The sequence below is a fragment of the Oculina patagonica genome, chromosome 12 (assembly GCF_052425735.1).
Source record: "Oculina patagonica isolate OP01 chromosome 12, crgOcupat, whole genome shotgun sequence".
In the NCBI taxonomy this organism is placed as follows: domain Eukaryota; kingdom Metazoa; phylum Cnidaria; class Anthozoa; order Scleractinia; family Oculinidae; genus Oculina; species Oculina patagonica.
The window spans coordinates 2,951,793-2,978,607 of NC_135769.1; the positions used below are offsets into that span (position 1 = coordinate 2,951,793).

General features: G+C 39.3%; 2 protein-coding genes across 2 annotated transcripts; both read left to right on the forward strand.

Moving 5' to 3' along the window:
- Positions 1 to 42: 42 nt before the first annotated feature.
- LOC144631884 (methylthioribulose-1-phosphate dehydratase-like) lies at positions 43 to 9,561 on the forward strand. Its single transcript, XM_078490471.1, has 8 exons — positions 43 to 2,349; positions 4,771 to 4,871; positions 5,396 to 5,444; positions 7,468 to 7,526; positions 8,168 to 8,226; positions 8,430 to 8,543; positions 8,736 to 8,796; positions 9,455 to 9,561. Exons 1-7 carry the CDS (start codon positions 2,311 to 2,313, stop codon positions 8,753 to 8,755), a joined length of 441 nt encoding a protein of 146 aa, XP_078346597.1. The 5' UTR covers positions 43 to 2,310; the 3' UTR covers positions 8,756 to 8,796; positions 9,455 to 9,561.
- On the forward strand, positions 9,461 to 25,915 carry LOC144631711 (uncharacterized). The gene is made up of 9 exons (XM_078490230.1): positions 9,461 to 9,561; positions 16,126 to 16,257; positions 18,559 to 18,698; positions 19,323 to 19,482; positions 19,876 to 19,988; positions 20,575 to 20,721; positions 21,707 to 21,920; positions 22,383 to 22,613; positions 22,714 to 25,915. The coding sequence occupies exons 2-9, from the start codon at positions 16,239 to 16,241 to the stop codon at positions 24,957 to 24,959; spliced, it is 3,270 nt and encodes a 1,089-aa protein (XP_078346356.1). The 5' UTR covers positions 9,461 to 9,561; positions 16,126 to 16,238; the 3' UTR covers positions 24,960 to 25,915.
- The last annotated feature ends 900 nt before the right edge of the window (positions 25,916 to 26,815 follow it).

Below are 26,815 nucleotides of genomic sequence, written 5' to 3' on the forward strand. Positions count from 1 at the left end.
TCAAATGTCCTATTACTAATTCCCTCTCCTGATGTAACTGTTTGATGTTTCCATAGGTTTTTATGGCTCGATAACTTCCCACCTCGTGGTTAGAGTCTGTTCTAGGATCAGAGGAGGAACTCTGTTATCTTAATCATCAAGGGACTGCGAGTAGCCTGCTCTCTATGTATGGGACGATACAGTATTGCATACCCCCTCCCCCATCAGAATTTTTGTCAGCTTGCCAAGCATTCCCGTTGTGTGGGGAGTCGACTAAATAAAACAGCCCAAGAGCACACAACGATAACCCCAACCCCCCGGGCCCGACCCAGGTTAGTCCCGAGCATTCTAGTCCCCATAGCCCTTTCGTTTCTCTTAGCCGGCTGGGCCTTGTCAAGAAAAAACGAAGGGCTTCGGAGACACAGGATTTCCAGTCCTAGATTCTAGGACTTCCGCTCTTCATGTATGCAGTCACGCTGTTTCAAAGAATGAATAAGAGAGTCGTTACGTTTTTGACTTCCGTTTAGGGATTCTTTGTTCCAAAGAGCCAATGAAAAAAATTCGAATTAATTCAAAAATTCTATGTCCTATGTACGAGAATGGTGTTCTCGGCCCAAGAGAGTCTGGGCTCCGTTGTGAGCGGTGACGTCACCGAAGAGCGTTCGCGGATCGCCGAAACTTTCGTCGTTCCGTCTGTCTCGTTTACTAACTATGGCCTCAACCGCTCCCGTGCATCAATTCTCACGACTAGTACTTGGAAATGTTTGGGATCCAGTATTGAGAATTAATTTTAGAATTCGATAAAAACGTAACGAGAAGAAAGGCAAGCTCATACGGCAAACGCGAGCTTGCCTTTCATTTTGTTACCTTTTTATGGAATTCTAAAATTAATCCCTCATAAAAATAGGGGGAAAATCCCAAATTCACGACAAACACAAAACTACAGTCAACTCTCTCTTAACGGACACCTCTATAAGACGGACACCTCCATAAGACGGACACCTGGCGTTGGTCCCTGCCGTTTTTCAGTCATTTTACTGTAACTAAACTCCCTATATAACGGACACCTCCCTAAGGACAACGGGCACAGTGTTTTTTATTAGCGAATAATGCTTCAAAACTTCGTATCAACATAAAGTTAAGTTAGTTAGCCCCTTATAAGGACATAACACAGACCAAAAACAATCCGTTATAGCGGATTATTTCTAAGCTTAACTTTGTAGGTGTATGGGCATATGGGTGTTCTCAACTTTTGCTCGAACAAACGAATATGGTTTATGAACAGACGTCAAGCAGACATGTATTCATTGTACATAGCCGCTGAGCTTTATTATTTCAGAATTACCGGGTGTCAGAGTCTGTCACTTACCTCGACTCTCTATAAGGCGGACACCTCTCTAAGACGGACAGTTGGGGCCGGTCCCGACGGTGTCCGTCTTAGAGAGAGTTGACTGTACTCATTTCCGCGTACGAACGCCAAACGGCAAACGGCAGAAGTTTGAAGAAGTTTTTTGCCGTTTGCGGGAAAAATAAACGTCATGCTTAACCTCTCTATTATGTCTGTTGGGTTAAGGGTGAAAGGTTGGGGGCGAGGTGTGGGGGTAAGGGGTGAGGCTGAAGGAGGAATTCAATACGTTCCCCCAGCTGTAAGATAGGTACTGTAGCACTCCAAATCAAAACATCCGTTTCCAAACGAAACGTTTCCAAGATTTCCTCCAATCAAAGTTTGAAGTGGTTTCCGATAACGTCTCGCACAAGCGATCAAATAAGCGATAAGCGATAAATAAATTTTATGCTGCGGCCAAAACTCCTTAAAATGTTTTTAACAGTCGCAAATTAGTAAAACCCTCTTTAATTAAGTTGCCATAATGGGCTTTGTCTTGCTAAACCGTCGGAATAAAACACGATAAAAATAAAAGTTTCAAAACGTTTATGTTCAGCGAGCCGTAAAACTTGGCACAACATTAAAAGTGTCTGGCACTGTCGCCTTCGCATTGAATTTATTTTTTGTAAAGACCTGTAAACCGTGCAGTTTCATCCCGTTTACAAATGCGAAAACTTGAAAAATCTTTAAAATGTCTTTGCAAAAGTTAATTTGAGCCTTCTGTCGGCATAAAATGTATTTATGGCCGGTTATTTCAAACGTTGATTGACGGAATTCTTGAAAACGTTTCCGTGGGTGTTTTGGAGTGCTGAGTGCTTCCTTCTCCTTCACCCTCACGCCACACCCCTCAACCATCACCCTTCACCCCTCACCCCTCAACCATCACCCCTCGCCCCTCAACCCTCAACCCTCGACTCACCCCAGGAACCTGCCGTGAAACTGTTGTGATGGCGAGAAGTTCAACTTCAGCTGATTGTTCTAATAAGGTAAGTTTCACTGCTTCAAAGTCGTTATTTTCGCAGGTTAGGATGTATTCAGGTAAATTAGATCATGCTTTCGGCATTTATTTCTTGCTATGCGTTGAATTTTGTGCCGTTACGATTTGCGTGTGGACTGATCGCTAGATCGTCACAGGTAATTTGCCTGACGAATCACACATTTGATTCTTGCGTTTGGTTCGGCACAGTTGTAGAATCATACGAATTATTCTTTATGATTCTCCACAATAGTAGAATATGTCATTGTATTCGGAAATAATTTTGTTGTGTGTAGAATCAAACACTAACGATCTAGTGTATTTCACAGGTCTGTGGAATCAAGCGGGAATCACACGTATTATTACTTATCATTCTCCCGGCAAAAGAAGAATACATCGCCATTGTATTCGGAAAATAATAATTGTGTATCCTGTAAAATAGTTAAAATAAATCCAGTTGTATCCCGATAATTCGAACCTTCCGCTATCTCGAATCTTTTCAATTCCCCTCCAGGTCATTTTCCTACTACGTTTAACCATCGATAACTTTATCTTCCGTATACCGGTAATCCAACCTTCTCGATTTCCTCTGAAGGCTTGAATTGTCTGTAGAATCAAGCGGGATGACAAAATCGACCAGCTGCAGTTTTACAGAGAATATATTTCGCCATCAAAACAATTAAAAGATGTTACCCAAGAACGCATGGCTACAGAAGCGAGGCACTTACCACTTGACTGTGCGGCTACACAGTTGTTTGAGTCTTTATATAAACTACAGTAGCTACTAAACCGTGCAAACAGTAATGTAAATAAAGCGTGGAACACTTCGCGAAACAGAGCGAAAGCTGCCGCATGCCTATACATTCTAATTTTTTTCAACCTACCGCATGCATTTGACTTTCCAATTAATTATATGCCTGATTCTTCAGGTGGTTTGTCAAATGAATATTTATTCCAATGCTTGATTCGACAGATGAATGTTTGATTCTATTAAAGGAAGACAATCCGCCCAATGCTGCTTGTCGGCAGCGTTTGCGCGATGAAAGTCAGCAGTGGAAAGCTCCTCTTATTACTAGTCATCACTAGTCACACTTTACCCCCATTGAGCCAGCAATGCAGTAATCCGTAAAATGCGGTAATTTTCATTCGTGCCTCCGAGACCGGGAAATATTAAAATGCGATGGCTTCAACTAAATCAGTGACTTATTACACAGGTATGTAGAATCAAACAACAGGCTAAAATATCTCTATATAATACAATTATTCTTCGAGGCAATCCTTTGCGGAATCACACGATTTATTTCCTAAGTTTACAACCATGCGTAGAATTGTTTGGATTTGATTCAGCCAAATCGTGTACGCAATATCATTCACGCAACTGATAGAAGGGTACCTTTACGCACCTATTAATGCTCAGAGGAAATATCTGATTTGTTTATATGCACGCATGCTCAGTGATGACATGGACAGCATAGATGGTACCACAAGTGTTGCAGGTTTGTAGTCCTTATAACTCACCGGAACTTCACCGTTAACCATCGAAGATTAATGGATGTTCCAGACGAGTACACTACTCAGGAGACCCATGCCCACTGCTGCAGCTTATGCGGAAACAGTGGCTCGCTCAAAGCAGGGTTAACTTTTTACATAACATACCTACTTTGTGACTGATAACTCAGCGAAAAAAGCCACGAAGTGTTTTTTTTTTTAATAAACATAAACTTATTCTCCAAAATTTCGGGTTTTGATTCAATAATAATGGCTATTTGATTCTTCGAATTCACCGTATGATTCTACACGAGATTTCATGTTTTCCGCACATGATTCTTCACATTGTTTCTCGAAAACGTTTGATTCCTCGCATGAACAAAATAATAATTTCACGTGTGATTCCACAAATGAACATTTGATTCTTCGAATATGCCGCATTCAAGCGCTTGATTCTTCAGCTGATTTCTGTGAAATCATACGCGTTTGATTCAACAGTGGATATTGAAACAACTGTAGAATCAATTGTGGAATACATCGATTGATTCATCAGGCAAATTACCTGTGCGTTGATCGCGATCGATTTGTGAAGATAATTTTGGAACTGATAGTATTAAAGAATTCTTGTCAATAAGACATACACATACTGTATTATTTCACAGTGATCGAAAGGTTATTTGGTTTTTGACGTGACATGGAGGTCTGGAGGGCGAATTCAGGAAACTTTACTACCCAGGCCTGGACATGTTAGCGGGGAAATGTGTACTCATCATACACATGTAGCAGGTACATGTAGCAGGGAAATTGCAACATAAACACATGCAAGAAAATGTAGTAGGCACATGTTGCAGCAACACATGTTTTTGTCCTGACTACGTGTCCCTAAAACATGGCTGTTCACATGTATCCATCCTAAAGTAAACCTATTGTTGTTGTTTTTCAGGATCCCGAGCATCCTAGAAATCTCATTCCTGAGCTGTTGCAACAGTTTTATCATCTAGATTGGGTCGCAGGCACTGGAGGAGGAATGAGCATCAAATATGGGTCAGTATCGTGTTTAAAACTTTGCTGCAGCTCACTACTATCTAACATACAGTTTGTCTTTGCATATGATGCTGCTGTTGTTATAAGAGTTGAAATGGCCTCAAAAAGCTTTTGCTGCAACTCCCACAAATAATAACTCTGTCAAAAGTCACTAACTGTTTGGAGGTTCTGAGGCAGTAGTATTTTTAGTGAGTCAAGCTGGGGGTACATGGGCGGGGGGAGGGAGGCATTTGGCTGAAAAATGTTTTGAAAGAACACTGGTTCATGTAAATTATAAATCCAAGAATTCCAGGGGTATTGATGCAGTTAGTAATGACTTATGGCCAAAGCCCTAAGTGGGCAAAGGGCCGGACATTCTCCTCTGCCATGCTGCACGGTCGCAGGCAGCCACCGCTGCCTCGTTCCACGAGCACAGTTAGTAATATTTAATGATTAATAATCTTACTTTTGTTTAAAATTTTCTGATAAATCAAACAATAATAAACTGGCACAGGGCAAACAATTGTTAAAAAAATTCCTTTTAGAAATGAGATCTTTATTGCTCCCTCTGGAGTTCAAAAGGAAAGAATAAAGGTAAGTTCTAACTGCCAGGAAAAAGAAACCATATAGTTTCTCATTAGACTGTTCACAGTCCCCTATTTTTCCGTGAAGTCGTCGAGATCGATCGTTTAGTCCGACGGGCCGCCATCGTGGTTTACAAATGCGAGCAAAAACTGGGGAGAGTGCAAAAATCCCGTGGGAGGCGGGGCGGGGTGCTCATAGCGTGGGGGTGGGAGAGCGGAAAATATATTTTTTCCACCTCTCCCCCGCCTCCCACGGGATTTTTTGCACTCTCCCCAGTTTTCGCTCGCGTTTGTAAACCAAGATGGCGGCCCGTCGGACTGAACGACCGATCTCGACGACTTCACGGAAAAATAGGGGACTGTGAACAGTCTAGTTTCTCATGTATCACCATTGTGTGCATGGAAAGATCAATAGCCCTTTAAGTGTCAAGCTGGAAATATCAATTCCCTTTACCGTGACCCACTTGAGGTGCCCACTTTTGGCACCTCAAGGGAGGGCGCTTATTGTTGAAAGTTCAGTTACTTTTACAGTGCGACTACTCGAACCGGGGCACCCTGAACAAAATTAACCAATCACAGTGTTAATTGAAAACAAAGGATTGGGACATTTTTTTGCAACGGACCAATAACGTTCTAGAATGTAAACAAAAGATAACCTACAAAATTTGAACTGTCAACAACGTTACAAACAGATGCGGACCTCTCAGGAAACTTGCCTTGTTTTTGATTGGTTAGTTTTGATCCTTAATTTTCCAAAGGTCATGGAGTTCTCGCGATTACATTTATAAAAAAGCTTACGAATCAAACCATGAATCGTGAAATTTTGTTCACGGCCAGGAGGTGTGAATTGAAGATTCCACGCTGTGTTTACTAGTTTCACTCCTGGGGTGAAAATGAAGACTGTGAAATCAAAATCATGCCGTAATTATTTTTTATTTCACTCCGTCTGTTGCCGTGAAATTGATGCGAGTCACCATGTGAAATGTAAACATTACGTTGAATTATGTTGCGTGTTTACGGACTCATTTTCTGTTAGTTACTGCTCACAACATGCAATTCCATCCCATTTACGCGTCGTCACTTGTCATGAATAAAAAATGTTCTTCATTATTCTTTACTGTACTATCACCAAGGAAGAGCAATTTAATTTTATCAGAAAATTTCCTCTGAATAGTTTTTTAGCCTGTGAATGAGGACTTTTGATCACAGTTTTTGATTGAATAATAAAACGAGCGCTGAAATTCGGTACACTCAGTGAAAATTTAGGATCGAAGCTAACCAATCAAAAACAAGGCAAGTTTCCTGAGAGGTCCGCATCTGTTTGCAACGTTGTTGACACTTCAAATTTTGTAGGTAATCTTTTGTTTACGTTCTAGAACGTTATTGGTCCGTTGCAAAAAAATGTCCCTATCCTTTGTTTTCAATTAACACTGTAATTGGTTAATTTTGTTCAGGGTGCCCCGGTTCGAGTAGTCGCACTGTAAAAGATTTGTTCATTAATTTTAGCATTAAATATATATACATGTACAGTATGGTGAATGTTCGTGAGTTTATCTATTCGACGTCGATAACTTCAGTAAGCGCAGTTATTCACAATAGGGGCACTTATAAGAATAAGGGCGCTTATTAGAATGGGGGCGCTTATTGGAATAGGGGTGCTTATTGACAAAAACAAATTTGAAGGGGAGCGCTTATTTGGAAGGGGGCGCTTATTAGAAGGAGGGCACTTAATCGAATAATTATGGTGTTTAATTGTTTTACACAAACTCATTAATTAACAGTTATGTCTTAATTTAACTTCCTTCCCCCCCTCCTCCCCCCTCCAAAAAAAAACCTGCCAGAAGGTCACACCACCCAGTAAATACTGGACAAAATTATAATGACAATTTATAATGAATAATAACTAGGAAAAAATCCTTTATACCTCTCCATCACTTTAAATCCAAGCACCCCTCCCTGGGATAGCAACCACTAACCACTTATATGTACTGTTTTTTAAATGCGGACATTTTTTTCTGCTTGTGTATGTACAGTCTGAGGACTTGTTTGTGTGCGACATAGAAGAAAATGACCTCTGTTCTCCTCCACCAGGGTAAGTTAATTTATTGATTTGCATTTAAATCTTGCTTCTTATAATTTTTAACTACTTGCGTTATGAAAAAACAGGTAAATGAATGTATTAGTTTATTCATTAATGAAGCAAACCTATTAATCATGCATACCCTGGTCTGAAATGTTCTCTCTCTTGTTTTTTACCTCTTACCAGCTCATGGTTGCTGCTTTGTGACCCAAATTGAATTAGAAAAAATAGAAAAGAGAAATACTCAGGGAGTAGGCTATATATATTATTGATTTATGAATAAATAAATAAATAAATAAATGTTGCTCAATCAATCAAACAAACAAACAAAAAACCAGTCAGTCAGTCAGTCAGTCAACCAACCAACTAGAACCAATCAATCAATCAATCAATCAATATCAATCAATCAAACAATCAACCAGCCAACCAACCAATCAACCAAACAATCAATCAATCAATCAAACAATCAATCAGTCAGTCAGTCAGTCAGTCAGTCTGTCAATCAATCAATCAATCAATCCATCTGTCCACACATTCTTCAGACAGTTAATACCTGCTTCCTTTGCCATCTTATCTCTGTACAGACATCTTGTGAAGTTAGTCAGGTTTTTATATAAGAATATTTTCTCTCGTTATATTCTGTTAAATTATAGGAAGAATCTCAAGAAAAGTCAGGATACTCCATTGTTTATGAATGCTTACACTTTGAGAGGTAATCATAAACCTGAAGTCTATACTGAACGTACCAGTATATTGTTCTTGTTCTAATGGTGTGGCAGATATGCAGCCTTGTTGCCATTCAGAGGTTGCATTTCATAGAACCATTAAAATTTCATTTTCCTCCTTCCCATTAGTACCTGCTTACACCTCATACCATAAACCTGTTAAACCTGACAAACATGTTTGTTGTTATAGGAGCTGGAGCTGTGATTCACACGCACTCCAAGCACTGCGTCATGGTAACTCTGTTGTACCCTGGGAAGGAATTCCGCATCACGCACCAAGAGATGATCAAGGGAATGAAGAAAGGTACAACAGGTGTCAATTACAGGTGGGTATTGAGAGTAAGTCCCCCTAGGGGGAGGGGATGGTGTCAAAAGCAGTTTTTGGTACCGTGCAACTTGGCCATTTAACCTCTAATTTCCATTAAATGATTAATGTTTTTTAGTTTGATTAATGTAATTATAAGTCAAGATCAATAATCATTTTGTTTTTCCATAGATATGATGAAGAGCTTGTGATTCCCATAATCGATAACATGCCAGAAAAACGGGACTTAAAGGTGCACTAAAAATTACATAAGAGAATTAAATATTTTGTTTCAGAATATCTGCAGAGGGCCTGGGGATGAATTTTATGACAACTGTTAATACTGTAACAGCTGGGTCATTTTTGCACAAATCTCTAGTTTCTTAATTGCAGCTTTTGTGATTTGTTTGAGTCACCAGTGATTGGTTAGAGATGTTGCCTGAGTTGCTTCAACCAGTTACAAGACTCAAATCGGTGAAAGGTCACATGCACAACCTGTCAAATCAGTTACAGGTCACGTGTACAACATTCCAAATCAATCACGTGTACAACCTTTCAAATCAGTTACTGGTCACATGAACATCACATCAAATCAGTAACTGGTCACGTGTACAACACGTCAAATCAGTAACTGGTCACATGTACATCACATCAAATCAGTAACTGGTCACGTGTACAACACGTCAAATCAGTAAATGGTCAGGTGTACAACAGGTCAAATTAGTAACTGGTCACGTGTACAACAAGACAAATCAGTAAGTGGTCACGTGCACAACATGTCAAATCAGTAAATGGTCACGTGTACAAAACGTTTTCTTGTGAAACTTAAGTAAACAGATAGTAATTAATTTTGTAAATCAAAACGTGACCATAATTATTTCAGTTATTTTTTTTTTATTTTTCGTTTCAAGGAGATCATGGCTGAAGCCATGAAACAGTATCCAGACTCCTGCGCAGTTCTTGTTCGCCGGCATGGCGTTTACGTCTGGGGAGAAACATGGCAGAAAGCTAAGGCCATGTGAGTAAAGTATTATTTTGATCATAATAAACAATACAAGACGTGGTGGACGTTATTTGAGTCACAACACAATTCTTCAGTCTCCCATTTCTGGAGGGGAGTGTAGTGAAGAAGAGTAGAGTTGAAGTGTAGTGTACCCTGGGTGCCAGATGGTTTTTTAATTTTATTCGATGGTTTGACAGATATTTTACCAGAAGTCCATAAGTACTTCTGATTTTACTCGTTAATCGTATTTACCACGCAGCTTGTAAAATATCTTCACGTATAATCTGTCAAACCATCGAATAAGGCGATTGAGAATGATAAATAGTAATTATAGTACAAAAACTTCTTTAAAAACTGGCTTTACCCAAATTTTTCTTGCTGCCCAAAAAATCTAAGTTGGTGCGCCTATGATCACCTTTGGAATTTAAACTGTTAAATCCTTGTCGTTTTCAGGTGCGAGTCTTTGGATTACTTGTGCGACATCGCTGTACGGATGAAGCTTCACGGCTTAGATCCAACAGCGAAACCCAAAGAAAATATCGACAATGGAGTCTGATGGAAACACACGAGCATTCAGTTTTAACGGGACAACTTGAAGTACTTTGAAAATATGGGAAAAAAGAAGGGAAAGATGAATGCTTCTGGGAAGCCTGCAGTTAAAGACACAAGGGATTGTGGGATTTTTAGCGGAAGTAAAGGTTGCTGGAAACACTTTTAATCGAAATAAAAAGGAGGACGGAAGATCTTACGAAGCGCAGAAATGCGCCATGTACTATAGCTATTTATCATACTCAATTGCCTTATTCGATGGTTTGACAGATTATACGTGAGGATATTTCACAAGCTGCGTGGTAAATACGATTAACGAGTAAAATCAGAAGTACTTATAGACTTCTGGTAAAACATCTGTCAAACCATCAAATGAGAGAGTACTTATTCGGCTATTTAATTTTTCTTGTATTATAGGATCGTGTATTTTTTGTCCAAGTTTCGGTCATTCTTCTTCGGCAAGTGTAACTCGCGTCTCATGCACACGTCTAACTTGTATTCGCTTTATGTTCTAAACCGGCAAACGGGAATAATACAGTGTAATACGATCTCCTATCATGTGTTTTCTCTTGTCCTTTAATATATGGTCAAGTGGCGTCATTGTCGAAAAATTATCGTAATTAAATCGGAAGTTGTATCATTTGGAGGATTCCTCCCCCCCCCCTACCGTATCAACTGCTCTGTTAACTCCCTCTCCCCTGATGTACTTGTTTCACCTTGACATGGGCTTTTTGATCGATGAATCCCCACCTAAAAATTCGAATACATTCGCCTCTCATCGCACCCGCTACTAAGTGCAAAACACGAACCACGTAGTAGCGGGAGCGATGAGAGGCGGCTGTATTCGCAGGCCATTTAACTCTTGGTGAGAGTATGTTTGTATTGTTCAGAGGGGGAACTGTTATCTTTTCGTACTCTCTTTGGATGGAACAGTATAGCCCCTTGCAGACCCCCCCCCCCCCCCCACCACCACCACATCAGAATTTTCGAAAGTTTAAGGTGGCTCTGAAAACCATGTACAGATTTTTTTAAAACAACTTTGCCAAAAGTTGCCGTTTTTGAGTTTTGTGCACTTAATATTATTTGTTTGATATTATAGTAGGCCTTATCACGGTTTTCGACGCCATCTTGAGCAATAGGCAAAAATTGAATTCTGAATAACTTCTGAATTGTTAAGTTAAGATACTAAGCATAAGTTTTTATTTGCCGAGTTTGAAGGATGTAGCTTGGCTAGAAAGCGTTCAGTTACGTTTTTAATTCCCCATACATTTGTCTGTATTTTCTCTGCAGATTTACGTTCTGGTTCGGTGAGTTGACGCGGTTCGCGGGAAAAAATTCTAGACAAATGTCGGCTGAATGCATTCTAGCCCCGCTACATCCTTCAAACTTGGTGAATAAAAACTTTTGCCTAATATCTTAACTTTACAATTCTAAGTTGTCCAGAATTCAATTTTTGTAAAAGATATTTGCCGTCGGATTCCCATACAAACGCTGTAATTTCTGCCCACTTTGCCTACTCGTCAACTGAGATAGCAACAATTGAAAAATAGTTGTAGTGCTGACCAATCAAAGTATAAGAGCTGGAAAGTGCTGGCAACCGTTATGAACGTCCTTAAATGTTGAAATGTGAACGAGATATTGCCAATTAACCCATTTTAAGCGGCGCAAAAATGGCATTCATGTGTACTCCCGCCTTAACCGTTAGATAACCCTGCGCTTCAAAATGCTAACCATGGCGCGACTAAACTCACATGTCATTTTACTGAAGCGTACGAGAATTGCCCGATTAAGTATTCAAATTGAAGGAAATCCAATAAAGGGCTCAAGTTTAAAGATTTCGGAATCAATTTGTTTTGTTTAGTCTGTTTAGCTGGAAAATGAAAATAATCATTCATATTGCTTTTGTTGAAATGAAAAAAATTAACAAGTGATTGAAATGAAACAGTAGATGCATGCAATATTCTAATTAAATCCCAAAAATATACCTTATTGCAATCGGAAGTATAAAAAATAAACCAGTGCGATCAATATGAAAATTTTCTTCATAACATAAACATGCAAACTTGAGGGTGGTAAACGATATTTTTGTGACCCGTGGTCGGCCCTTTTTATTTTCCGTGAAATTTGAAAGACCCTTGAAATGGCTATTTTTTCCATATGAATCGTTATTTCCATAGTGGCTGTGAACCGTGATTTTCCAAAATGTTCTCTCATATTTTCCGTGAAGCGTGAAATGCCAATATTATAATTTTCGTGAATTGTGAAAGGGCCGTTTTATTTTTCGTGAAACGTGATCTATACCCCCCACCCCCTCCCCTTTTCCTACCTCACCAGTGTACCTGATATTTACACAATTTCTCCCGACTAGTACTAAGATATGTATGGGAACTAGTATTGAGAGTTTGTTTCTTAATATTGGGCACGTTAAATTTACAAGCACGTTTTTTTATCAGAGCACCTTTGGCGAACTCTTTGGGTCCAAGCCATAAAATAATTCTGGTAGTACGTCAGGTCAATATCCCCTAGTTGACGATTTTTCGTAATTCTCATGACGGGTTCTCTTGACATGTACTGATATTGTAAGGAGAAACAAGTTTCTGATCGGACAAGTGAATGTGTCTTAACGCTATATTTGAAATTTTGCAGCCAGCTGAAAAATTAAGTCGAAGACAATACGCCAGCGTGATCACAATTTCAAATTGAATTTTGTAGCGAAAAACTCATTTTGTTTTTAATCTTTTCTTTTATGGTCATTAAGTTATTATTTCAAGAGGCTTATATTACCTTACGCGATATTTTCATATTTTTCGCGTTTTTCGTGAATTAAAATTTGATGTCGCGAAAAAATGAAATGCGCTTATTTATTTGAAAAAAAAGGTCAAAGTCTCCAAATTAAATTTGCAAAACTACGTGTCGCAAAATATCGCCTCACTAAAATTGTTGCAAAAACTTTAATTTTCCTGTAGGTAAGTGCGTGCATTTGTTTCGTTTAAACGCAAATAATTCTCGATAACTACGAAGTTTACATTAACGACTTTAATTCCTTCCTTCTTTGCTCTTTTCCTTTCAATTTCTTCATTATTACGCCTTCGGTAGATCAACACTGAAAGTTAATTAGAATCTTAGTCGTTAGGAGATTTCCAAGTAAATTATCGCGCTGGCAAATTCTTAAGTTTCACTTTCAAGAAGAGATAAAGATCTGTTTAAAAAGTGACATGGCTTTTGTTGTTGCGAAGCTATTAACGTATTGAGAGTGAAATTACGATGTTGGGTTAAGTGTCTTTGCCAGAAAAGAAAGTAATTAATTTTTTGTCGAATTTGTAAAGCTACGGAGTTGTGTGACGAACGTGAAGGTTTGTGACAATTTGTGGAAGTAGTTTTCATTTGAACACCTTGCGTTTTATGCAAATGCCTTCGTTTGGAAAGTCGTAATTGAAAATAAAATTTCCGTCTGCAATAAAAGAAAAGTTAGACATTATCAAATTTTGCTTTGTCAGTCGAGCAGCTGGGGGCCATAATTACTTCCTTGAATTAAATTGAAGTAGGAAAAGTTTAAGTCATGAAAGCGGAGAAGAAAGGCAGAGTTGAGAAGGTGATGAAAACTGCTCTAAGTGCAAACTGGGTCGAGTCGACAAAATCTTACAGGGCCGCTTAAACTTGCTACAATTTAAAGCTTCCGTCTGTTTTTATTCCAAATGAAAGGCGTAAAGTTTCTTCAATTTTCTCCAGAATCTACGAAAGACAAAAGCGATTCACAATGCGCGGATTCAACAATGGAATCAAATTCGCTCGCGATTACGCTTCAGAATCAAGATGCAGAAATGAAATACGATTCCCTTTTAGCTGTATTGGAGGAAAGAATGAAACGCGAAGAATCAATTCTGTCCACGAGCCCTCACAAAAAAGTCGTTAACGCCATTCGTTACGCGAAAGCAATCAACTCTTCTCTTGACTCGAGTCTGGAAAAAACCAAGGACATGCTTCATCGAGAATTTGAGCAAGAAATTCGCCGTATCCTCGATGTGCAACAAGAAACGTATAAGGAATTTCCCGCGCTTGAACAAAATGCTCGTTCGTTGCTTACGGGCGTCACAAACAGACAGTTTCGCCGACGGCTGAGTGAAGCTTTAGCAAGTCGGCGAAGGACTGAAGAGTTTAGAAGGACCCGCACTCGACTGTCGTTGCCAAGTCTGTCACCAGTTGAGCCTTCAAGTCGTCAAGACAACGTGTATGTGCCTATATCTCGCTCGAAGAAAGACAGTGAAATTGTTTATTTGCCACCAATATGAAGGCACAGAAAACGCCGTTTTATTGAAGAAACCATCGTCGGAAAAAGGCCGAGTAAAGATTGTATACGCCGCCGGGTAGAACAACTATGTCGGTATATTTTCAGGTTATTCAGTTAATAAAAAACAAACACTTCTCCATTTTGCACTGGTTTATTAACGCATTTTATTCAGTTCGAGAAGAGAAATTTTACGTTTTACAAGAGGCTATTTTTTTAAGGTTTGATTTGATTTTTTAATTGTTGTCTGGTGTAAGGATTTTCCAAATTGCAGGTTCTCTTTTGCGGTTAACTTGTATATCCGTTAATTTAGAATTAATCTCACTTCGGTCGTATAAACCACTCAAATTCGATTAGTTGTAATTTGGTTTTACCGCTATCATTTAAAGGTTCTTAACAAAATACTTAGTGATTTTTGTCTTTTATCGTAGCCATTTATAAAGATTACTTTATCTTAGAGGATTACCTTTTTTCAACCGAACTCATGTAAAAGCGCTTCTTGTCAAGTTCCCGACAGCGAACAAACATGATTTTTAATGTCATCGTTAAATCAAAAGAAATTTTATCTTATTTGAATATGGCTTTCAGGATAAACAGTGACATTTTTGACAAATTTAAAGGTGTCGATGACAACACCCTAAAAGTCAGTTCCTCCTTACTGTCCAATCAGAATCAATATCAGCATTCTGAAAGTTTTCACGTCATAAACCACGCGTTTTCCGCGGCCATTTTGGCGCGAAATACTAAAATTGTATTAGCTAAGGATATAAATGATAAATTTACGGTATTTAGAGAGGAAGCTGCATCAGCCCAAGCCGAGTTTTCTTCGGGTCCTCTATCCAAGTCAAACTGGAATTTTGAAATGTTGTTTTTTGGGGAGGGAGGAAAACAGGAGTATCCTGAGAAAAACCCTCGGAGCATGGACAAGAATCAACAACAAACTCAACCCACAATGGCACCTTGCCGAAATTAAACCAGGCAACATTGATGGGAGGCAAACGCTCTCACCATCCCCGAATTTAAGACATGTAGCCTGTTGGCAGTCAGGTTTTCCAGTCCACCGCCGGGCTTGATCAACATCTCTCAAATCTTATCAGTAAAATCTTTTTGCTACGTATTTTAACTTTAGGGTTACGAATCTCAGAACTCACTTGAATTTACAGTAAATTTTACAAGGATTTATTTTGTATCGGATTCTCGTCAGTCATATAAAATACTGTATAGCTCGCATCGTGCAGCTCATGAAGAATTTTAAAATGGCGAAAAAATCCGAGCTAAATAAAAATAAATACATACAAAAGTTATACATTGCTTCGATATTTAAGTTTGTTAATGCTGCGTTTTTTCGGTTTTTCCTGACACATGCGCCAGTATTTCCTTAAAAACTGTCAAAATTTTAATGAAAAAAATTCCTTAAACTGAATCTTAGCCAATCACACCTTCTTGATGTGATTTCAGTCCGCACAAAAACTCGTATTTCTAAACCTTGCCTCGTTATCAGATGGAGGCTTCTTCTTTTCGCCTGTTGTTTCCACGCTTGAGTGGTAAATTCAAATGGCTTTCTCGGATTTTTCGCGCCTGTCAATAATTTAGCGGGTATTTTCGTTGCGGGTGCAACCTGTTGATCACAAGCCAAATTAGGAAAACGAGCTCGTTGGCATTTGTAAACGATCGAACTCACCAAATTCTGACCGGTCGCTACGTTTTGAACGCAGCTATACTTTAAAGTTTCTTTTTTCTTCAAGATGTTGTATTGACCTGCATCTCCTGAATTTCTTTTGGCGCTAATTTCACAAGGAATGGATGTGTTTGTTTTACGATAAGAAGTGTTGCGAGGACCAAGGGATAACTGAGAAATATGGGAATAACTTCACAAGGTAAGATACTCTAGTCTGTGGTCTATTATGACGCGAAGTACTTTACTAAGGGAGTAGATAAGTTGATTATCAACAATTCTGAGACATTTACGGTGGATTTAAGGCAAGAAAAACTTCTTTGTAGTAGGTGATTTCAGGGGACGGCTAAATATATAGAATGATGTGGATTAAAACTTTAGGTCCGACAAATACTTAGTTTTGCCTATATTTATTTGACCATATTTATTTTACATTGGCCAGGCCGATCTCCTAAGAAAATATCAAATTTAATGAGAGCGTATTTTTCCAGTTTTTATTTACGACTAGGAAACAAGGAAGAATTATCCCAGTTAATTTCGGGCTTTCACAATCGTAATCGCTGGCTAAAGACGATCTGAAAACCGAAACAAAGACACCTCATTAATTCGTAATAAACGCCTTCCATCGAAAATCACAAAAGACCTGAACAAAAACGAACTGGTATGATCTTCACCAAGTCAGTAAAACCGTTCGTTATGGGAGGGTTACTTTTCAACACTGAATTAAAGCGATTTATCACTGCCATGTTATTTTCTGTCACAGATGACTTGCCCAGAAGGAAAATGACCCCATTACCAAAACCAACGGGGAAATAACAGTTATTTTTCAGTACTAGCAAACCGGGAGATATGAGATAGTTAAAACTCTTAATTAAATTAAGCTGTGGAGTAAATATGTCGAACAGAAACGTCCCCTTACCAGTATAAGGGAAAAAAGCAAGGTAATGTCGATTACCTACGCTCTTAATAAAATTAAATTTAGAAATTCCTTAACAAAGTTTTTTTTTTTCTCAAGAATCAAATTGATAAATGTCAGATAGTTTTTTTAAAAGAAATCACCGGCTTTCAATTCGAACGATACCATTTTTTCAGTTGAGTAAACTTAAAGCTTTCAGTGTAAAACGTTCGTCTTTGATCTCTTTTAATTCATTCTTTTAGTCAAATACCGTTCAGTAAAATGGAGCTAAAATACTTAGCTGCCACAAACCGGTCCTTAATTGATAAATCTGACAAATTGTAAATTGGTTCTATTTTTCTGTTGTTAAGATTTAGACTTCTAGATTTACAGACGTTTCATAGATAACTATTGAACGATATCGACTTCTCTATCCATGCATCTACTAATACTGAACTGAACGTGTTCTATCCACACGATTGATCGATTTTGTAAGCCTACTCGGTGCTGTAACGTAAGCATAAAAAGTTGACAGAAAAAAATTGAAAGTAGAAAAAAATTAAATTAAATTAAATTTACTATTTGCGAAACGATTCAAAAGGTCAAACATGCTTTCCATCGAAATCAAATAGCAAACAAATATTTCCATATAATTTTTGAAGCATTCAACACTATTTTCACTTTCTTAAACGTCAATGACCTTTCATAACTAAAGCATAAAACTAAAAAAACTAGAAAGGCGGTTGCGTTCTAAATGTGTTAAATTTAGTATTTATTGAAATTTGACTTCAGCCATTTTTGTTTTTGACATGACCAAACAAAAAACAAGATATTCTAGATTTTCGTATATATTTTTCAAGTATTTGACGCAATTCTCACAATCAAAAAGCTGTTGATCGTTGTTCACATATTTTCCTCATGGTACCTGCTATTGGTGATCTTTACAAGTGGAGGTAACTATATCCTCTGAACACTAAGTTGCAGGTCTTGTTTTCATAACGTGCTGGTTGTCGGTTGGACATTTTTTCCTTGAACGCAGCTTGAATGCAGCTCGCACGATTCTCTGTTAGGAGCCGAGCAAATCCGCTTTAAACTACAAAGCGATCGAAAAAAGTATACGTTAGATGCGAGATGAATCGGTGAATGTTTAAAGATTTGAAGGTAGAGTAAATTCAATAGGTCATGGTCTTTTTCTTCGCTTGGTTACATTGGATAACACGATTAAATAACGACAAAGAAGGCGGTTTTATGCTTAATTTTTCGTAGAATTTGTTTTCCTTTGCTTCTATAAAACAGCGTTGTCCAATGAAAAAAACTCTTTAATTCAACGAAATATAAAACATAAAGAAAACTTTCAAAATCCGCACAAGTTGAAAATTTCAAAATTTTGAAGACAAAAGACAAATTCTCATCTTTGGGTTCCGAGTTATTTTCAATGAAACCGTGACACGTAAAGGGTGGCTGATCAACCGAAAAAGTTTTTGAAAGTTGAATAATTATTGTTTATGAACCAAATAAATGCGAATCACTCAATTTCTTCACGTTTTCAAGGGCACTAACTTCTAAATACAAGCGTGACTAATTTTATGTCATTTTCTCTACTTGTAGATTACATGGCTTCCTTTAGATGCAGTCCTCGACTCATGGTCCTTAGAATACTTGTTATTTTTTATTCAATTTACTACCTTGATGCACAGCAACAAGTGGCACAGAAACCTCATATTATTATGATTGTAGCCGATGATTTGGTGAGTGAAGTTTTTTTCTAATTTTATTTAAGTTTTTAGCCTTTAATTTGTACTGAACTTCATGTATTTATTTGTCGCAAAAGTGGCGCGTTTTTGTAAAGAAGAAAAGAGTTAATTGCTGTTTTTTTTTTTTAATTCAAGCGACTATGAACTTTATATTGATCGTTTTCTTTCTTTTTTTACTTTAAACTATACAAAAATAAAAATTTCTCTTCGCTTAAAATTTAAGTTCATATGGGTCTTGACATATGAGTTTGAATTAACAGTTTTTGTTGGCGACGGCTAACTTCCACTCAAAACGCGCTCGTACATTACTGAAACAAACTCGCGTTTTCATCTACGTCACGCGACTTTGATATTTCAACAGAACTGATGTGCACATGGGTAAATAAATTACATTTCAGGCAGTACCAGAGATCGTTCAGGCGTGACTGTTTATCCCTTACGTCACAATGCTTAAATTCTCCCCAGTCCCTGAAAAAGAGACCACTTTACATCCAAAAATCTAGATCATTGCTTTTCAACTCTTCTATCTGACACAGCCAATTTATCTCATTCTCATTTGTATTTGACAAAAATCACGTTTCGTTCGCCTTTTTCTAATGTATCTTTTCTCTTTTGTAGGGTTGGGATGATGTCAGTTTCCACGGTTCGCCCCAGATCCCCACGCCCACTCTTGACGGCTTGGCGAACTCGGGAGTAATTCTTAATAATTATTACGTGTCTCCGATGGACTCGCCTTCAAGGGCGGCATTCATGACAGGAAAATACGCGCTGAATTTAGGTAATAAATGAAGTACCGGAGCGTCGTTTCTCCCCCTTTCCACAGTATTTTGTCAGCTCACAGTAACATGACAGTACCCCGATACCTACTTCTACACCTTGCTGGAGAGAAGGACTTGAAGAATAAATTTACTTTCCCAAGAACATAACGCAAGAGTCGAAAACAACGCGCGCAACAGATGAAAAGAAAGCTTTACAGGGGCTCACTGTATGAGGCATAATCCTCTCGATAAATACTTTCTTACCTTACTGTTACTTGCATCGACGGCGCGGGACAAACGCGCAGCCGATGCGCTAAAGACGTACAACAAATTCGTGCAAATACATTGGCAAGCTCACCTCGTGCGTGCAAAAAAGGTTGACTGCTTTCTCTCTTTTTCTTTAATATTTTCAGGGCTTCAGCACGACACTATTCACAATAGGCAGCCATTTGGTGTGCCACTAAAAGAAAAACTTCTGCCTGAACATTTGAGGCAGTTAGGATACTCAACTCATGCCGTAGGAAAGGTAATCTGACCGTATGGATGCTTTAACCAATGCTGATCCGTATTATTACCTTAACCAGAAACCCATAAGGGTTGAAACATGTAACTCCATATCATTCGCATAGTACAAAGCGTTTGAACATTCGTTTACACTAAGTACCATATTTGGAAAATCACGAGAAACATTTAACCAATCAAAATTACAATATTTGGATTACGATTCACAGCGCGCTCTAGCTCGCGCTCGATGGCGTAATTTTGTTTTTGAACAAGCTTGGTTGAATAAAGTTAAATTTGGTTTAATTCTCCTGTGTCATCTTCTTGAAGTAGTCTGGAGAACTTTGCTTCGATACACTATTTGTATTCTTTAGTTTCTGTAAGAAATTTACGGCGTTTAGGTCCTTGAAATTCCAAACGCTGTGCGCGTGCGTTACACGTTTCAACCCTTATGGGTTTCTGGTCATATATAAATCAATTAAAATAATAGACTATATAAAAAGTAGTGCACAGCGGGTGAATAGAAAGTTACAACCAATCATAATATCCGTGACCCGATTGGGAAAAAATCGTTCTAACTGAAAAAAATTATTGGTGTTTTCTCCTCGCAGTGGCAGCTGGGATTCTTTGCTAAGGAGTTCACCCCCACCTATAGAGGTTTTGACTCCTTCTACGGCTTCTGGACTTCCGGTCAAGATTACTTTAGTCACGTGACTTATGACGGAAATTACGGGCTGGATTTGAGAAGAAACTTGGACGTGAGTAATGAGAAACATTTGGGATTAACGAGTATTTGACACAACTGAGACAAAGCACACTGTTATGTTGTTGTTGTTGTTATTGTTAAAATATCCAATGTGATGCAGATTTAGAAAATGTTAGGGTGGTACGAAAGTTTTTTAATATATCTCCCGTCCTAGACTGCAAAACATTATTCTGCCTTTTAATATAAGATCGTTCATCGATATGTCAAGAGAAAAATAAAGTGCTTTGCAGTCTACCCCTTCGCCCTATATACATTCATCCCACCACATATAAAGCCCTCTTTTCTGTACTTTTACTTAATTCTACTTCATGTATGCTCCTCGAAAGATACCATGCCGCAATCCTAGTATAACGATCTGGAATAAAACAGACCTCCGTGTATACTAAACACAGCTTGTAAAGTGGCTATAACCAATAAAAACATTGCCTGATCTTCTAAATAAATAAAAATCAATTGTTTTACGAGGGTTGCACGTAACAGTCTTCGACTGACAAACCTGCGGCCCTCGGATTCCCGATCGAATTGGAATTTAGAACTGTTGGTTTTTGTGGAGGGAGGAAAACCGGAGAACATGGAGAAAAACCATCGGAGCAAGGACGAGAACCAACAACAAACTCAACCCACATATGGTACCTGGCCGGAATCGAACCCGGGCCACATTGGTGGGAGGCGAGCGCTCTCACCACTGCGCCATCCCTGCTCCCCTGCTCCTTCTGTGATCTTCAGTAATATTAAACAGTGAACGTCAGAGATCTGGCCTCGGTTGTTCAAAGGATGGATAAGGCTATCCTCTGGATAAATCACTATCCAGTGGATAGCGTAGTTGGTTTTGTCAACACTTATACAGTAGGTAGCGTTATCCACTCCTTGAACAACTGGGCCCAATTTTCGGAACTGATGGAGTTTGTTGATGGTTGAACCGCATTGAAAAGTGCCAGTGTAGAACTTAATTTGAGTATGTTTGTTGTTGTTCACAGGCTGTGTACAATGAAACAGGTACTTATGGCACAGAGCTGTTCACTCGTGAAGCTGACAAAGTACTGAATGATCATGATGGTACCAAGCCGTTGTTTCTTTACTTCGCTCAACAAGCCGTTCATGTTGGAAATGGTAACGAACCACTTCAGGCACCAAAGAAATATCTTGATCGACTTGGCTACATCGGAGATAAGAAGAGAAGAACATTTGCAGGTATTGGAGAGAAAAAAACGTCTCGTTTTACGTTCGTCTCCTTTATACGACCTAAAGATAAAAACACGAGTCTCGCGTTTTCACGTTTTGTGGTCCACATTGCAATCCAATTCCCCCCTCACAGTCTGGCCAAACACGAAGGACGCAAACAATCCAGTGTTCCAATCAAAACTCGAATCAAATTCATGTAGCCGGCGCGAAGCGCGGGAAAATGTGCGCGAGCAAGACACGATTAGTTTTGTTTTTACTTCTGATTGGTTGAAAGGGTGGCGCGAGTTTTCTTAACCAATCATTGAGCGTACTGAGCGTAGTGATGCAAAACCAAAGCAAACGCAAATTACTCTCGAAACTCGAGTAAAAACCGCTCTAGAAAGAGATACAATGTATTTCAACGTGATTTCTCAGTAGCATTTTGTATGGTTCTCACGGCACACATTGATCAAAGTAATCGTTAAATTTCAGGCATGGTGTCAGCTCTGGACGAGTCAGTGCGCCAGATAGTAACAACATTAAAGAAAAAAGGTCTTTATGACAATTCCATCATCATCTTCACCACTGATAACGGAGCAGCCGCTGGTGGATTAGACGCCAGCGCGGGCTCAAACTATCCGCTGCGAGGTTCCAAGAACACTTTGTGGGAGGGTGGAGTGCGTGCTGTCGGATTTGTCCACAGCCCACTGTTAAAGAAACGAGGTAAGTGTAATTCCTGACTTCAGATACAACTGTTTTGACAGTTAAAGAACTTAAAAGTACTGTGTGTTCTCTAAACTAATTTTTCTCTTTCACACTTTAGGGCGAGTATCAACTGCCTTGCTTCACGCCTCTGACTGGCTCCCAACCTTCTATGCTCTGGCTGGTGGTGACGTGAAAGGACTGGGACCTATTGACGGATTCAATATCTGGGAGACTATTTCCAATGATGCCCAGTCCCCACGGTACGAGATCCTACACGGTCTGGATACTATGAAAGAGAAGAAAGCAGCTTTGAGGATTGGGGACTACAAAATGATAGTTCACCAAAACCGCACTTTCTATAGCGATTGGTACCCTAGGCCTGAGAGCTTGCATGAGTTAGATCAAGTCCCCAAGCCAAGCACACTTAAAGACGCGTCCGTTGACTGCACTGTTAAACATCCACATCCACTTTTGTACACAAAAGCGCCAATTTGTAATCCAGAGAAAAAGCCTTGTTTGTTCAACATCAAATGGGACCCGTGCGAGTACCATAACCTGGCTGATTTTATGCCGAACACTTTGAAAGTCATGATTGACAGGTTGAAGTTCTACTACCGCAAATCCGCGCCCGCGGTGTACCCTCAAGCGGACGACAACGCGAATCCTGATCAGCACGGTGGAGTCTGGTCACCATGGCGTGACAAACCTGATATCGATCAAACAATGAATGATTATGTTTATCCAAATTCATATTATGACTCGCCAAAATTATCTCCCGGCAATCCTTCGAAGAATCAGCTTGATCTGTTTATGAATGATCAGGCCATAAAGGAGACATCAGCTCCTTCAGAGATCGAAGATATTATTATTAATTTCCGGGATCCTAACGCCGCTGCTCATAAAGACAGCGCTGTGTCGCCTACAAAGCCGGCAACTCTAGCAACCACGGCTACGGCAGCAACAACAGCGAGCACGCCTGTCGCACAAACGGACGCAGTAACAACGCCGACAACTGCATCCACGGCGTCGACAGCACCACCCGCGGTAACCACTGCCGCGCCAATCACTTCGGCTGCTCCTCCCGCGTCCATCCCTCCCGCCATTGCGTCCGTAGTGTCGAAGAAGTTGGATTATTCAGCGCAAAGACCGAGACCTTTCCGCCCGACGGGATTTCTTAAAGGTTTCTTTCAGCATCAGTTGTCCAGCCCTCTTCCTTCTCACTTTGCAGGCGGCTCACAGCTTATCCCTGACACTGTGAAAGAAGTCGAACATATTGTACAGGAGCAACAGCGCCCCAAACCAGCCAAATACTTCAACCCTCTCAATCATCGAACAACCAAAATGCCCGCGATACACGCCTGGCCTACCCAGCAGTCTTACGTACCAGAAGATGTGCAGAACGTCATTCGTCAGCAAGGCTTCTCAAAGCACCTCGCCTCGAGTCACGTGGAAGAGGTCTCTATGCTTCCTCCAATGAAACCGTCGGTGAAATCATCTTCGGCGTTCGGCGAGCCCTCGGACAAGGCCAGCACGCTTCCGGAGATTCTCGACATAATCGATGAGCCGTCGGTGCCGTATGCAGCCGACGGTAGCGGTCAGCACGAGATCCCGAAGATCTTCGACATCATAGACGAAGCGCACAATCAACAAAGTAAAGTGAAGGAATTCTCTTCACATAAACAAGGGCCAATAGCAACTAGCAAAATACTGACCAGCAAAGACGTGGGCTCAGGAATGGGCGTGGGACTGAACGGGTTACCAGAAGGCATTTCGGTATTCGGTAAATTGGGAGATGAAAAGATCCTTTCCAAATCACATGACACCAAGGCTAAAGGGAGAGAACATATCGTCGCGAAAGTGAAGCCCACGAAACAGGCGAAAAAGCCGGCTGTTCATAAATTCATTGGTAATATCACCATTGATGGTCGCCGTTATCTTGTTGTCGGAACGGAGAGCGAAGAGACCGACTCAGTGACCACACATATGGACGGCGACAGAATAACTTTACATCTTCCCAAATCAAAGAAAACCAACACTCACGACCAAAAATCCAAAGATAAGAGCAAATCCTCTGAGAGCGCAGACAGCAAGTCAGAAATCGGAGAAATTACCGACTACATCGACTTGGATGAAGATGACGAGAAACCGACCAACAAAACGCTGGCTGCTCATAACATCACAGCTGTGACGACCGCGGGTAACAACACCAAATGCGAAAAAGTCGTTCAACTTGATACTTCCGACAATGCTGTCGTCGTGTCCTCGGTTGTGATCGTCGTGATCGCTTCGGCAATGGTCGTCGGTGTTGCTGTTGTTGCTATGGTTGCAGTGGTTGCTAGGCACTGTCAAAATGCTAGGAATTGATTTCATTTCTTTTGATTATTTTTTCGCATAGAGCTGACATAATGAAATATTTTTATTATTAACTTGTGATTCGTAATGTACAGACAAAGTAGAAGTATTAATATAGAGTAAACGGGTATTTCAAACAAAATTAATACATCGGATTGTCTTGTTTTTATTGTCATCTTTGATTTTTCAAAAGTTGCAATAGAACTCTATGATAGATTGTTAATCATTTCTTCAGTCAGGTGTTTTCCTTATTTAAATAAACTAAAGTTAAAGGTTTAAAAGAGCTTAAAGATTAGAAATTAAAAATTAACATTAATGTAACTTAGTGCCTTTAGACTCGAATTATACTCCACTTCTTAAAACACTTTTTAAAATAACCATCAAGCACATGAGAAAAGATGGCAAAATCAATTCTACGAAAGTTCGTTAAGCCCGTGAATTCAGTCTTTCGAGAGACTGAGTGCAAAACACATGTCACGTGACATCATTTATCAATACAAGATTGTGGAAACCACTCGCTCTGAATTTGCCTCTTCGCAAGACAGATCACATCATTAAGGCACAGACGAATTGAGCATCTTTTAAGATTCTTTCGTAAAATGTTACGGTTCTCAAAACCCACGAAGCTCATTTTCTTTTTTTCTTTTCACGGCTGTGACGAAGAGCATCGCACCTTGCAAGGCATTATGGATGGTTTCCAGCGATGCATTAATTAGAATATATTATTTGACAGTATTTGATACCTTGATTTCTTCATTTTTCAAGGAGATTCCACTCGGTGGGAAACACGTTTTTAAAGCATCTATACAAATCTTGCAAAAAAAAAAGGTATTTCGTTTACACTACAAGAACAAAAATTTGTTAGTAATGATTGTGTACTGTCTATGAGCTTATAATTTATCTTGTTGTGTTTATTGGTCTTTATTGTGAGCAGTTGTTGGAGAAACTAATAAAATGTGCACGATGAACTTCATTGACTCATTCATTTCACCAGGGTCGTAGTGGGGACAGGAACAAGAAAAGAAAAATCCGAGATACGCTATTTTAGGACCAATATACGTTGATCAAATTCCTCATAAAAGTTTAGGCGCTCACGTAAACGTGTTCTGAAATAAACCTAATGTTGTGCAACATCATAATTGCAAACAAAATGCTTATGTTGCTTATTATGGTCTATATTATCAAAACAATATCCAAAACAAGTATCTGTATTATATAACCTTTCAGAAAATATATACTTTATTGGGGTTAGCATTTATGGTTTGCACACAATTTCACTTTGAATGCAAACGCCAATTTTCCTTCCGTGATACTGGACCGAAATATCCTCAAAATTCGTGAAATATTCTTGAATCTTATATATTAACTGCAAGAATTCTTTAGGCTTCAAGCGTTATTTGATTTGCTAAATGCACAAATCTTCTAAAAATGCTTTTAGCCAGAGAGAGCCTGCTTAATGACCACGCCGTTATTAGCGCGTTTGAGCATTTGACATCTTGTTTGTTATGTTTACGGAAAAGGGTGTTAGAATTTTTTTAGGATTAAAGTAAGATACCCATTTAGAGATTAACGACAATTAACCACAAAAATGAAAGAACCTGCAAATTCGTACATTCTTCGCTGATTAGCTTTAACACGAAGATAATTGAACTCAGCTGAGTACTGGTCTTTCCGTCTCAGGCATTATACGGCTTCTTTTAATTTAGATTATCTTGCCTAGAAAGATAAGCACTACACGGCTTGTGGACAGGTTAAAAGGGAAAAGACTAGAACATCTTTTCTCGTTGTAGGACCTGTTTGCTGACTTGTGGGTAATTCTCTCACATAAAACCCTGGTCTGCATATGAAATAAAACCTCGGTATAACGA